Here is a 14055-nt window from a genome sequence, read left to right on the forward strand (position 1 = left end):
CGAGATGGCGCGATCGAGAAAAAAACAATGCCGGAGAGGCTGCCATCCGGGCCCTACATCCCTCGGCGGTGCGGATTTGCGTTGACTCGGCCGGCGAACCCGAGATTTCGAGATGCACCACGTCCCGGGCCACCATACGCGACGTTTTGGCCGCTTTCGTCGGGCTAGGTGGCCTCAAAAACGAGAAAAAAAAGTTTTGACATGCACCACGGAGGGACCAAAAATCGTCGGCCATGGTACACCAGCAACCACGGCGCGACTTCAACTTCGTCGGCCATGGCAACTTTTCTTGTAGTGTTTTCTAGCAGAATCCTGACTCCGGTGAGTAATTCTCCAATAATCATGAAACATGCAAAATAGGTGAAATAACATAAGTATCATCTCTAAATATTAAATATATCAAGGAATAACAGTAGATTATGATACAAAATAGTGATGCAAAATGGACGTATCAGGATCCCAGCGCTCCCCGCTGGTGCCAAAGCCGACGAGTGCTCCCTAGACGAGTGGTGGCCACGACGGCCGTCCCAACGATCTTCGTTGGTCTCATCGTTTTCTTCGTCACGGTCATCCTCATGCGGGTCCGAGGGAGGTCTTGGAGGTGGCGGAGGTGGGGAGTTTCCCAAAGATTCCAGCTGAGGTTCAAGACGGATCTTGAATACCTCCGTATTCACGAAGATGGTCACAGCATCCAGAAGCTGCAGCGGCGCGCGACACCCAAAGAACACCCGCACCGGACCCATCGTCATGGCCAGCAAGCCCACGTCCACGGCCACCGGACGGCCAACCTCTCGCGTGCTAAGGAGAATGCGATATGCATGACGCGGAGCAGGTGGCAGGCCGTGAAGCTTGAACTAGATTTTGACCAGGCGTTCCGATGCAGTTGGGTCGCCTACCGAGATGGAAACCTCAGCTTTGGTCTTTCTAGAAGGTAGGGTTAGGACGCCCCCGCGGCATGCCATCCGGAGGCTCACTTTATAAGGGGAAGTCACCACAAACTCGGCCTTGTTGATTTTGTGCACCTGCCAGTTCCAAGTTTCATCCACCGTGTCCTTGAATTCGTCTTCCACTTCTCTCGCCGACAGCAACCCCAGGGTCAGCGCCACCACAACAACATTGGTCCCGGGGAGCTGGACTTCTTCATCGGCCACATCACAGGATAAGAAGCCTCGCTGGTCCCCCCCCCCCCCCCTAGCCCAGAATGGGTCCGGGGCGTGGTTGAAGAGGGCACACATGGAAGATAAATGTCCAATCTTCTTTCAACTGACACAGAAAGGCTCAATAGTGCAATCAGCTTGTATATGACCTTGTTTGCCACAGTTGTAACATGCTATGTTCGTGTCCTCGGTCGAAGTGGTCGCTGAGCTTCCCTGGCCCGTCGAGCTCGAGCCCGGCAACATCGTGGCCGCCCCTTGAGGCGCACGCTGTTGTCGGTGGTTGCAATTACCTCCACCACGACCAAGCTCGCGCCCACGCGGGGCTGGTGGCGGAGGGGGACGGCGCGCATCCATCCTAGGACGACCACCGTCGTGTCGCCGTGCAGCAACCTCCGCCCGCTCACGGTCGTGGTCGAAGTCACGTTGCCGCTGTTGACGCCGATGCTCCTCTTGTTCACGATCCAACTTCTGACCCATGTCAAGAGCTCTTGAGCGTGAGTATTCCGCATCGGCGTCCTCAAATGGGCGCTTGTCCCGAGCTTAGCGATCGCGGTCCATGGGAAGGAGGCGGCCGCAGCTCCCAGCGATCGAGGAGGAGGAGAATGCCAGAGATTTGGCACGGGAGATGTTACGACAAATGTCTCTGAGAGGGGCAGGGAAAGCATGCTCGAGATCTAGGGTTCCAAGTGGCTTAAGTACCGGCGGCGATCGAGGGGCAGAAACGGAATCCTCCCCCCTAGGAAACCCTAACTGCAACTCAGCCGCAGGATGAGAAGAGATGGACACGTGGAACCCATCACACGACATCCCCCACTCGACCGCAATGGACCAGGCCGAATGGGCCGCCACCACCTGGGTTGTCCATCAGCCCACACAAGAGGTGGCCTCGGGGGAAACCGTAACCCTCGAGGCGACGGTGGCGGCGAGGCGGAATCCGGTGGCCCGACGTTTGCCGGCAGCGGGATAAGAAGATATCCCACACGCAGAGCGCGCGGCGAGGCGCAGCAGGAGGACTGGTCCAAATCCCCCGCTGCGGAGGATCTGGGGGTGGCGGCTTCCGACGGTGGGCTACTCGTCGGCAGCTGCACGGTCGGAAGAGGGGGAAAAGCCTCACCATCATCAAGCAGCGGCAGCGGCCAGGAGAGATTTCCGGTAAGGATGATGACGTTCTACCAAGCAGGTAGAGTCGAGGGCGGGCCCAAGATGGGCAAGATCCACCGGGTCGCCAGCCGCATGAGAGTCACCAAACTCCTCGACCGAGCAGACGGCTTCGACAGGCGGCTAGGAAGCCGCGAACACCTCTTCCGCGAGCTCCCAGCGTCGCTGTGCGTGTCTCCCATAATCCCTCACACAGGCACGGCGGCGGCGCGAGAGAACCGTGGTGAACCCCTCACAGTCGATGTCGCCCCAGACAGGAGCAGCGCGGAGCGTGAGACACATCGTTCAGGGGTACTTAAGAGCATCTCCCCTATTTCGGAACCGAAAAAAGTGAGTTCAGTCTCACGAAAAACAAAATGCAAGCGGATTTAGCCACGGCGCAGAACAGAAACCGAAAACGTGAACCGAACTCGCTGAAATCAAACGTCGCGGGAAATTGAAATTCGCGATTGCACTCGATTTCATCCGATCAAGCCGAATTCGTTCATAATTTACAATAATAGGGGCAAAATACATGCATATTTGACCTACATTACGTACTAGGAACCTAATTAGACTAGATTTGTAGTTAGACTAGATTTGTAGTCCCAGTAGTGACTATACTGTCACCGGGGCGCTTAATGTCGCTAGCGGAGGGTGAAGGGTCGCTGGCTCTTCCTAGGCGACGACGACCTCCGGCACCTCGATGGCCGCTGCCTCAGAGGTGCTCCCGCAGGCCAGAGGCGGCCCGGCGGCGTCGTCGTCGTCGCTGCGTAGGGGCAGCGCCGGCAGCGGGGGGTGCCTCAGCTTCTCCTTCCGCAACCTCCTCCGCGCGCGCTTGAAGGTGCGCCATTAGCTCCGGCCACTTCCGGCCGTCCCGCCGCCACGCGACGTCAGAGCGCCTCCGCCTGGCGCGCTCCAGCGACACCCGTACACCCGGCATATGCCGAGTTGATCTACTGGCTCCGGATCGGCCACCTCCCCTACCCACGCGTCTTGCACACGCCATTCCGGACGGAGGGGTGGTGGCCGAAGCGGCGGAGCGGCGTCAGAGGGGACGGAATCTCTCGTCGGAGCGTTGGCAGGCAGCGGCGGCGGGAGAGGAGCGGCGGAGGGGAGTAGGGTTTACGAATCGAACTCCCCTCCGCGGCCCCTTTTAATACGGGGCGTCCGCTCGATTTCTCAGGCCCCTGAACTTCTTTTATGGGCCAGTCCATGTATCCGGGCTCTGTTCTGTGCTCATTTCGGCCCGAACCCGTAAAACCGCCGGAAAAATTCAGTTCCGGCGGGATTTACGGGCTCTGTTAGAGATGCTCTAAGGAAGCTTTCTTCTATACAACAAAAAAAAGCTACTTATTGAGGGTATAATGCTATCTGTATTTATTTCCTTATCTGCTTGTAACATTTTGGTCTTCTAAATATTGAATTTTGGGCTTCTAATGCCATCTATATTTATTAGGATGTATCAATAGACATTGGAAATTATTACAATCTCAAAGCGTGGAGATGCCTGCCATTGTTTTACTCAAGAAATTTCGAGAGACAAATGTTGGGAGAGTTCCATATATCCACAAACAATGAATGCACATGGAAGCCTCATATCAAAATCTAATCTTCACAAATTTTTCCAACAAACCAAATACAAAATTTACATGGAATTAGAAAATGACAATCCTTTTTAATGTTCGCATTTAATTAGAGTTATGCTATTTTCCAGGTGGAGATTTTTGCTATTTGGCTCTCCAAAAGAGAAGTCGAGTTACTTCAACAAAAACCCTAGGTCATAAAATGAGAAAAATAGTTAAAATCCGTAAGTTCGGATTTGTTTTCTTGCACTTTGTAGTGCTACACATTGCGACTTCTTTTTACTTAAATGACTGCCAACTTTCCCTATATTAGCTGCTAACATGACCACATCTGCTTTTCGAGTTAGTTGTGCTTGAGTTAGGAAATATTACTTTTTTTAATAACGGGAATATATTAATATCAAGAAATATCAATTGTAACCAGTCTCTGCAACAATGCAATACCTTAATGGTAGTACGGATGCACACAACCAGGAAAAAAGAAAATAAAACTTTCGCTACGGTATTCCAACCCTAGCAGCAACAATACATCCACCACCAAGACAACCCTGAACTCTAGAATCTCCAAAAGTGACGCCTCTAATAAGGGAACAGTGCACAAGCATCATCGTCACTCGATCAAAAGATTTTAGGTTTTCACCCTCAACATAGTTTCCACTCTGAAAACAATATCTTCAACAAGGTCATTGCTAGGAACAACCAATTAAGATCAGACATTGGATTTTCACCCTGAAAGGTAAGACTCTGAACTTCACTTGTGATGCCGCCCCCACTTGCATACTTCTGCTGCGAAACCCAAAAAACCAAGCAAGTCCCTCAACATCGCAGAGACTCGAACCTCCATTGTTGGTCCTCCAAACCGATCTTCGCGATATTCTCCGTATCTGACTTCACCATGGAACAAAATATCACCTGATGGCAAGAAAGAACAGAGCTTCGGACCGCTCCCTCCAGAACCAAACGGTTGAAATAAAATCATGGGTGCGCATGACCGAATACCACCTGATCTGGCAAAATCCATGCAAAAGGTGCACTTCTACATTCGTCAGCGGAGCATTCCGGAGCTCACCACTCCGGCCATATGAAGAAGGACCGACCTCGGGAAGGTCACTATCCATCATATGTAAGTTCTGTCAACCTTGATCCACTGGGTGTTAATATGATTGCTTTACTTTATTACATCATTTGTATATGATACCAAGTTAACCAAGCCCTAATAAAAACCTTGCTTGTAAAATCACACTAAAAGGGAAACACACCATAAAAAAATCTTTATAACTCGGTTATCCTAAATCATTGGGGTTAGATTACGCTTAGAGTGATTGCATCTCATATTTATGTATTATAGCATATTTGCCAATCCTTTAAACATTGCCCTTACCGGACGATGGTGCTATTTCAGAATTTGGAGTTACATCGTCTCGAAGCTTTTGACTGCATAATCTTCTAGTCAAGAAAGGCAAATTCATCACTTGCTCATGTCGCCTTAATTATTTTTATCAAATTACTTGAAAAATAATATTTGTATCATTCCTGCATTTAAAATTAAAGTATTTCTTTTCTAATTATGAATATGAATATGTGGTGGGAAATGGAACCATGTTATGAGTGTGGTGGAGGTTCCATTGCAACTGGGTTACATCCACATTGGACTTAACAAAAAATGTCGTCTAGTGATTTTTGCGTCGTAATACTTGTGTTAGCCATAAGATCTGGAATGGGACGGAGTAGCCAGTTGTTGTTTTCCCTCTCGCATATCAACGAATACTCTTTAATGGAGGTTGGTTGAGATTGGCAAGGGGAACCCCGTATTGTTCCCACGGTATTGTGTATCTACGAGGGGTTGTAGGGTGTGTATGAGGGTCATGTGCCGAGGGGTAAGCGACCAAGGTGAAGTCAGTACCTAAACTCAGCATGGCTACAATAACGGGTGGGTATGCGAGGCCGCAAGAAAGGAAACTGATTGGCTAGGACCTTATAGTGGGTCCACACCAAGGAACTGTGGATGGCTTTGCACGTCTGGTTGGATACAAGCATAAGTTCTCTTATGGGTAAAGTAACACACCCTTGCAGAGTGTATAGGATAGTAGTTTGTCACTCCATGTTCCGGGTTTGGAACTGTGAACGCGGCCAGAAAGGAACTCCACGAAGTTCTAGGCACCCGATGGAGGCTGACAGACATAGATTTTAAGAATATAAAAAACAATCTTTTGAAGAAATGATTATGAAAACTTGCATTTGCCTACGACTTTCTGGTCTATGGTTGTAGCTAGTGCATGATGTACCTATTTCTATTATTGAACTTGTTGAGTACTTCATACTCAGTCGTTCCCTCTTGAACCCCTGCTTAGATTGGGAGTCGTCGATTGAGAAGCTACCTTAAAACTCGAATATGGAGGAGTTATCTACCACAAGGGGCAAGAATCAGTCAATGAAGTCAATGGAGTCAACTTCTGCATCAGCTACGGTGGAAACCTAGACTAGTAGTAGAATGTGACCAATTCCTTAACCCTAGAACCTAAGTAGCTAGAGTTTCTTCCAGGTCTCTCTAGGAAGCCAAGTATTATATAGATATAACTAGTAATAAGTTAGTCTACAAGTTGTTCTTCTGGAGTTTATTTGCAGTCTTTCCTCATTGTAAATTAGGAGGGTATGTTGATCTTCTATATAGAGTCTGTATGTAATTCTATAGATATTCCTTAGACCCGCAATGTTTCTGTTGTACCACTATGAGAGATGCAATACTAGTGAAATAGTGTTTCATTGGTGTTATGTGAATGACTTGTATAATATACTATGCAGTGGTATGCTGGGACACCACATTAGTCTACAAAGGTCTTCTTCAATAAGCGGTTTGGTGCTCTTCTCGGTTGCTAGACCTTGCCGCTCCTACTCCTGTCGGCCATGGAGGCGAGGAGAAGGGAAAGCTAGTTCACGCGTTCCGCAGTTATGCAGGAGGCTGGGGATTTCATGGTACTACGACTGGCTTGGAGTTCATCCTCGGTGACCCGTGCTTAGCTGCCGACCCTTGATGCTGGCGGGCAGCAACTCTAGGGCTTGACACCGGCAGTGTGTCAGGTAATCCTCAACCTCCTCTGAGGCCTGTGAAGGACTCGCGGGGGAGTACAACCTCTCCACTGTGCCAAGTGTCCAAGCACCCGATGCTAATGGAGACAACCGTCGCTTTAGGCCGGTCGTCTAGGCCGGTCGTCGTGGTGTTGGAGGATCTGGTTGCGTTTCCTTCTCTCAATTTATGGTATATTCTGTAAAAACGAAGACTTGGTTCAATTTTTTTTTGTATAATGAGGTCCGTTATGTTATGTAAACTATACCACACCGCTTATGGATTAATGGTTCGAGGCTCATTAACGTCCACAACTTGCTTGGGAGTGATGTTTTTGCTATTCGGCTCCCTTTATTTTGAAATGCATTTTTTATGCATTTAAAAATGTAAAAAAAAAATCACGTGTACATATTCATGCTACATGCGCACAAAGTGTTTACATGAAAATTCGACTTATCGTCTAAGCTGTGTAAAAATACAAAAAATGGTGCTAAAAATAAGGCATTTTGTGAGAGATATTTTATATTTTTACATCGACCATAAACATATTATTTTGTTGCAAAACTGTACGAACACACATGGATTATTGATATGTATATGCGGGTTTTTTTATTGGAATTTTTAACAACTTTTTAAGTTGAGAGAACATATGGATCCGAGGGCCGAATTGAATTTCCGAACTTGCAACACATACTTCCTTTTTTACAGAACTTGCAACACATACTTAGATAGATTTGTAATTATCTTTGAAGTTAAATAAGAAGAGGGAGACCGCAGGTCCTCGCTCGGCGATGTCGCTGTCGCACCGCGCAACGGCTCGTTCCCCGTTCTCTCTTCTCTCCCTCTTCCTCTCCCATCCCTTCCGTCCAACGGCACCTTCTAAAAATGGCGACGGCGCAGGCCACCTCCGGCCCAACGGCTCTAGCACACAAATGCTCCGTCGCAACACTTCCCCGTTATATAATATGTAATGGAGTCTCGTCTAGTCTCTGACTGTCATCACCAATTCTGTGAAAGATGAGTGGAACAGGAACCGGCACTCGTGGGTTCCATCGGACGGAACCCGTCGACGAGCCGGCCGGCACGCCGCACCCACTCAGCGGCGGCGTGATAGCCGCCATCGTTGCGGCCATCATCGTCGCCGTGGTGCTGCTGGGGGTAGTAGTGCTCTGCATCCGCCGGTGGAGGAAGAGGCGCAGGGCACAGCCGCATGTGCTCCCTCCACGCGTCCCTGCGGAGACAGCCCTCGCCCGCACCCAAGCAATCGACTCCGGCGATCGAGCTCGAACTCAAGGCCAAGCCACCGCCACCTCGTCGCAAGAAACAGAGGACTCGCAGTCTCCGGAACACTCCGTCGACGTGGAGGTGGAGCGCTGCGGACTTTGCCGCCGCATCTACGCCGATGCGCCCCCGGATGATGTGCTGGAGTGCGGTCACGGTTTCCACCCGCATTGCATCTCGCGTTGGCTGATGGTCAACCTTTCATGCCCGACGTGCAACAGAACAAACATAAGGATCACCGGAGACACAGGTGAGCATATTTCTTACTGTATCTTGTTCACTGTTAATTTCTGGATGAGCAGCACCACCTCAACTTACCTCCCTCTCCACCTTCTGCAGGCGAGGCCAGCGCGCCCCGCCGTCGCTACACTTCATCGAGCATGGACTTCGACGTCCCCCGATCCAGAGACGACATCGACATTCACCGGTCGAGCTTCCGCGTTTGAGCTCATACAAGATAAAATTGCTTCCTGGAGGCTTCAGTTCGAGGACCCTGCCGAAGAAGTTTACAACTTGCTAGGCAAGTAGGCCAAAATCTTCGACGCTCCGCTTATCCAAGCCCTGACGAAGCACGCAGTGCATGCCTGCCGCAGTGGCAAGGTTGCTTAGTACTGTAGATGATTCCTCTGTAGTTGGTGTTTTCATTTCCCAGTGTCAAGATGCAATGTGTTAGTGTGGAACTCCAGGGGGATTAACTCCCTGGCTAGAAGAGGTGTTGTGAGTTCCTTGGTTAGTGTCAATTCTGCTACTGTTGTCTGTATGCAAGAATCGAAGCTCGGTGTTGTTGATGATTCGCTGTGTTAGTGCTGCTTTCACTAATTTTGCTTTCTCCCCTGCTTTGGGCACTCAACGATCTCAACGCGCACTGAACGAACTACCGAGGCCGAGCCATATTGTGCTTCAGTACCAGCAGTACTACCAAACCACCACACAAGTCGCAGCTTATACTTGCTCCTTTCGAAGCTCCCACGTAGCACCACAGTGGTTTTTGAATGATAGGAGGGAGATATACTGAACTACATTTTTTCAGATAATAATGGAACAGTGTATTCACAACATACACTACAGGGTAAACTTTTAAAAGACTCTGCACTTATTTGACTAGCTTGCTTTAGTTGCAGAGAACATTATATAGAATCCATTTCTGACAAATGTGAAATCAATCAGCCCACATGCTGTGCAAAGATCTTCAAGCTCCGCTTCTGATAAGAAGATATTGCTACCAGTGATTTGACCAATATACTGCAAAGATAGTTTCAACAATAAGTTAGTACAAAACATGGTCAACAAAATTGAATCCACAAATAGCAGAACAGGATTCTCCAAAGCTTAATTTATCCTCCATTTATTACTCTAGAGTGACGAACAACTATCATGGTTGTCTAGCTAATTAATGTGTATTACCGCTTGGCAAACAATTATTTGTTGATGATAAGAGTCAGGATTACCGGGCGTCCAATCCACAATACTGGAACGGCTGGTGGCAGAACGTCTGCTATGAAAGTAGAAGCCACGAAAATACCCCCAGGGCGAAGGACTCGGCTAATTTCAGCAACCTATAAAAAGACCAAAATAATATTTCACCTTTTATCAGTGCCTCACTTGGTAGGGCAGGAAGCTAATAGTATAAAGGTAGATCTCCCTAACGTGAGATCTACAGGAAGTTTAGATAAAGAATATCATTGCTGCAAAATTACTTAGCATGCATACAGAAGTGTGAATGTGCTACGATATTTTTGGAAACTAACTCCTTGTTCTCCATTACACTCAACCTGTGAAGCTTAATAAAGTTGAAATACAGAAACCATGAATAAGATTTCATACATCTTAGTCAATTCTTATTTGAATTTTGTGTGAGTTCAGTCGTAAGCAGGTGGACTATCAGAAGGAGGCATGTGGATATGACAAGCGTACAAGTCCATGTTCCCATTGTAGACTTGTATGCTATACTGCTCTGTGTTTCCCCATGAGCATGATGCAAGTACGCAAACTACTGAAACTAACATATGTTCACATGTATTAAGAATTCACATAAGTATGTGGAGTAATAAAGTTGGTATGTCAATATGCAAAATACATACAATGAATAAAAGCCGCTTAGTACCAGTAATACTGGAAGACATTAATAACAATACAAAAAAAAATTGCAGACATAAATTTGCACTTTAAATAGGATTTACAGCACAAGCTGGAGATGCCCAACAATGAATTGCGGCACCAGCATGCACAGCATCAATTGAACCACTCACGAGAGGGAGCCTGGATATATCAGCTCTGACGAAGGCTAATCTCCTGAAATCGGCAGTAATATGACATCAGAGTACTCTATTCAACGTTCAAATTGACCAATAACCAGAGGAGAAACTGCACTTATATACCAAAGGAGATTAATGAATGCTTAGAATTCATATCACGTGTGACAAAATGAGTTACAGAAAGAAACTTGCAGACCAGGGGAACTGTAAAGCATACTCATCAGAAATGTTTTCCTGCTTGATGAATTCATTGCACTGCTTCAACATATTCTCTGAGAAATCCAGTGCCACTACAAGAGAATATAGTCCACTCTTGATAAACAATCTTGAAAATAAGCCACTTCCACAACTTGCATCAACTATAACACCTCCAGTTGTTGGCTTCAAATAAGTTTTTGCCATGTCAAACTGCAATTTCATTTCCATACTAAAAAAATGATTCCAGAAATTATACTTGCAATCATAAATGGTCATAAATGCTTATATATACGTGAGAAAATTGAATCTGACTCAAGACTGTAGGCCTAGTTATAAACAGGCCAGGCCACAGCCAGTCCTAAGCCGAGCATATCACAAAAAATAAACATGGTTGTGGCCCTGCCCTAAGAGCTCAACCACCTCGCTGGGTCAATCTGAATGCAAACATGTTTTATATTTTTCCTGCCAGGCCAGACCCAGGTAATGCTCAGGTCTATCAATACATATTATGACTATATTTCAGGATATTTGGTAACTAAAGGTTGTAGACTTGTATCTTACTAAACCACACCAGGGAATTGATAACTTAGCGCTCTGAGTTCTCTAATGTACATCCTGTAAGTATAATTTAGTTGTAGTCTTAAAACGATTGGATTATTTCCGATCAAGATTCTTCTGGCAAGGGGATAGTGAGAAGCGTAAATATCGACTGGTTAAATGGAGTGTGCTGTGTCGGCCCAAAGATCATGGAGGACTTGGTATTCAAGACCTCCAGGTCAAGAATAGGGCACTACTCGGTAAATGGTTGTACAAACTACTTACTGAAGAGGGCATATGGCAAACACTCCTCAAGAGGAAGTATATTGGCTCAAAGGCTATGTCTCAGGTTCTTTGGAAACCAGGAGATTCGCATTTTTGGGCTGGTCTTATGGAAACAAAGAAGTTTTTCTTTCCATATGGATCCTTCTCTATTAAGGATGGGTCGGAAATTCGTTTCTGGGAGGATAAATGGTTGGGTAATACCACACTCCGAGAACAATATCCGGCATTGTACAATATAGTACGCCACAAAAGCGATACTATCGCTAAGGTGTTGGAAACTTTCCCACCAAATGTGGATTTTAGAAGAAGTCTCATCGGTCCCAGACAAACCTCGTGGCAAGAATTGTTACAGCCGTCTTGAGTCAATTCAATTGACGCAGGGACCTGATGTATTTCGATGGAATCTTACCGGGAATGGTTCATTCTCGGTAGCTTCAATGTACAATGCTCTCATTCAACCTGAGTTACCGATCGATAATAATTCAAAAATCTGGAAGATGAAGATACCACCGAGAACAAAAATCTTTGCTTGGTATCTTCGTCGGGGGGTTATTCTTACTAAAGATAATCTTGCCAAACGCAACTGGTATGGAAGTAAAAAGTGTGTCTTCTGTCATCAGGACGAGATATTAAACACTTATTCTTCCAATGTAAGTTTGCTAGGTCTATATGGTCAGCTGTCCAAATAGGGTCTACCTTATACCCACCTCGTAATGTTGCCAATTTATTTGGTAACTGGCTCAATGGCGTGGATGTTAGGTTTAAACGTCTTATTAGGATGGGAGCGATTGCAATAATTTGGTCGCTATGGCTGTGTAGAAATGACAAGATTTTCAATAACATCTCTTCTTCTTTTCTACAGGTCATCTACCGGTGCACTGCTATGCTTCGTTCATGGATACCTCTGCAGCGACTGGAGCACCGAGACCTCTTTACAGAGGTGTCTTCACGATTGGAGGATACGGCGAGGGATATTTTCTCCCAACATGGGTGGCAGCGTGACTTCCGGCTAGATCCTCCTAGCTAGTCTTTTTATTGCTCTATGAACTCTGTTATATCTTTGAACACCATTTGTGGATTTGTAACGGATCTTTGTGCGGCTGTGTGCATCTTAGTTATGCAGAGGCCGGGTATATTGCGCAAGTAATAAAATGCCCATTTTCGAAAAAATTTAGTTGTAGTCTACGCCTTCTTTTGCGAAACAGAGGGAGTATTCAGTAATATATTATTGTTTCTTATAAAGCAAGAAAATGACTTATTCAGTAATGTATGTATTTGTAACGATGATTGTGAAGACAGTTATTTTTCCAAATGTAATTGAACATGCTCATGGAAACAAGAATAGTTAAGAAACGTGACCTCTCTCTCTAGGCCTGGGAAACCACCCCATATAAAATTTTGGCGCCATCCTCTCTCATAAAGAAATGATACCAACGGAGTCCTGTTAGAATTGTTAATCATTCGTAACAAACAGTCTGGATAGAATCAATTAGCAAATGCACAGTCAGTCTTCTGCAAGACAAAATCGTTCAATACGCGTTAGCATCAACAACACCTTGCAACCTGTCACTTCCGCACCCCGATGGGGAGGAGGAAACACGGAGTGGCAGAAGGTGGTACTACAGTCTACATAGGGCAAAGCTTCAGTCAAGAGACGACTCAAAAGTCAAGAGTAAGTGGGTGTGTTCTAAGAGGATGTGAAGTGGTGAAGCCTGAATGTGCCATGTGTATGGTAAAGAGACAAGATATTAAATTGCGCGAATCTGTCATCTGCTAAAATAAAATAAAAATCGCAACGTGTACTTGAGCTAGACTTAGAGGTTTCTTCCACTGTCACGAGACATGCTTCCAGCACTGAATTTGCAATATAATGGAGTATGTTCTATGACGAAAGTTCGATCCATGATGCCAATATTCAGAAGACTTTACCATCTCAACTTATAGTATGATAGTTTCCATTCATAGTGCCCTCTCTTCATCTAAGCTTCTGAGTTCAACGGACTTCAGAAGAAGCAGCAAATGTTACCTGAAAAGTTCAGTTGCTGCCGGCATGGACTCGGAGTACTCATTAGAACCAACCGCCACAGTTAGATCCCAGTAATCATCCTTACTGGGGTACACTTTCTTGCAAGTAGAACATTCAAGGCTAGAATCGGATTTGGTCGGCCTGAAAAGGAACCGAGAAAAATCAAACAGGCATCGATGCCCATCGACTAGCACGCTGGATATGCTGCTGACACGCAGATGGCAACAGGACCACTTACGCGGAGTGGTGATCGATCGAGCTTACGAGCGGGTAGTAGCAGATTGGGCAGGCCAGTTTGCTCAGCCGTTTTTAGCAACGCAGTTTTTATTACTCAGTCGACCTTGTTCAAGGGTTACAACGAGGTCACGTTTCGTGGCCGCGCGATCGCGATCGGACGACCCGACGCAAGCGGGGCGTTTCACTCTCTTGGCCCCAGCGCGCAGAAGCCTATCCAGTTGTTAGAGATTCGTGGGTGCCGGCTGTTTCCTCTCGCCGGGGGCCGCTTCCTCATGCTGGCGGCTGCTTCCTA

General features: G+C 46.7%; 1 protein-coding gene across 1 annotated transcript; it reads right to left on the reverse strand.

Annotated features, from left to right (window-relative positions):
* Positions 1–9286: 9286 nt before the first annotated feature.
* LOC124653593 (uncharacterized methyltransferase At1g78140, chloroplastic-like) lies at positions 9287–14037 on the reverse strand (the record flags this gene model as incomplete). The annotated part of the gene is given in 8 exon segments (XM_047192661.1): positions 9287–9467; positions 9674–9781; positions 10406–10517; positions 10698–10888; positions 12860–12941; positions 13527–13667; positions 13765–13824; positions 13949–14037. Coding segments are annotated over 8 exon segments (924 nt in total).
* Positions 14038–14055: the final 18 nt, after the last annotated feature.

Source organism: Lolium rigidum, chromosome 1 (assembly GCF_022539505.1).
Source record: "Lolium rigidum isolate FL_2022 chromosome 1, APGP_CSIRO_Lrig_0.1, whole genome shotgun sequence".
In the NCBI taxonomy this organism is placed as follows: Eukaryota; Viridiplantae; Streptophyta; class Magnoliopsida; order Poales; family Poaceae; genus Lolium; species Lolium rigidum.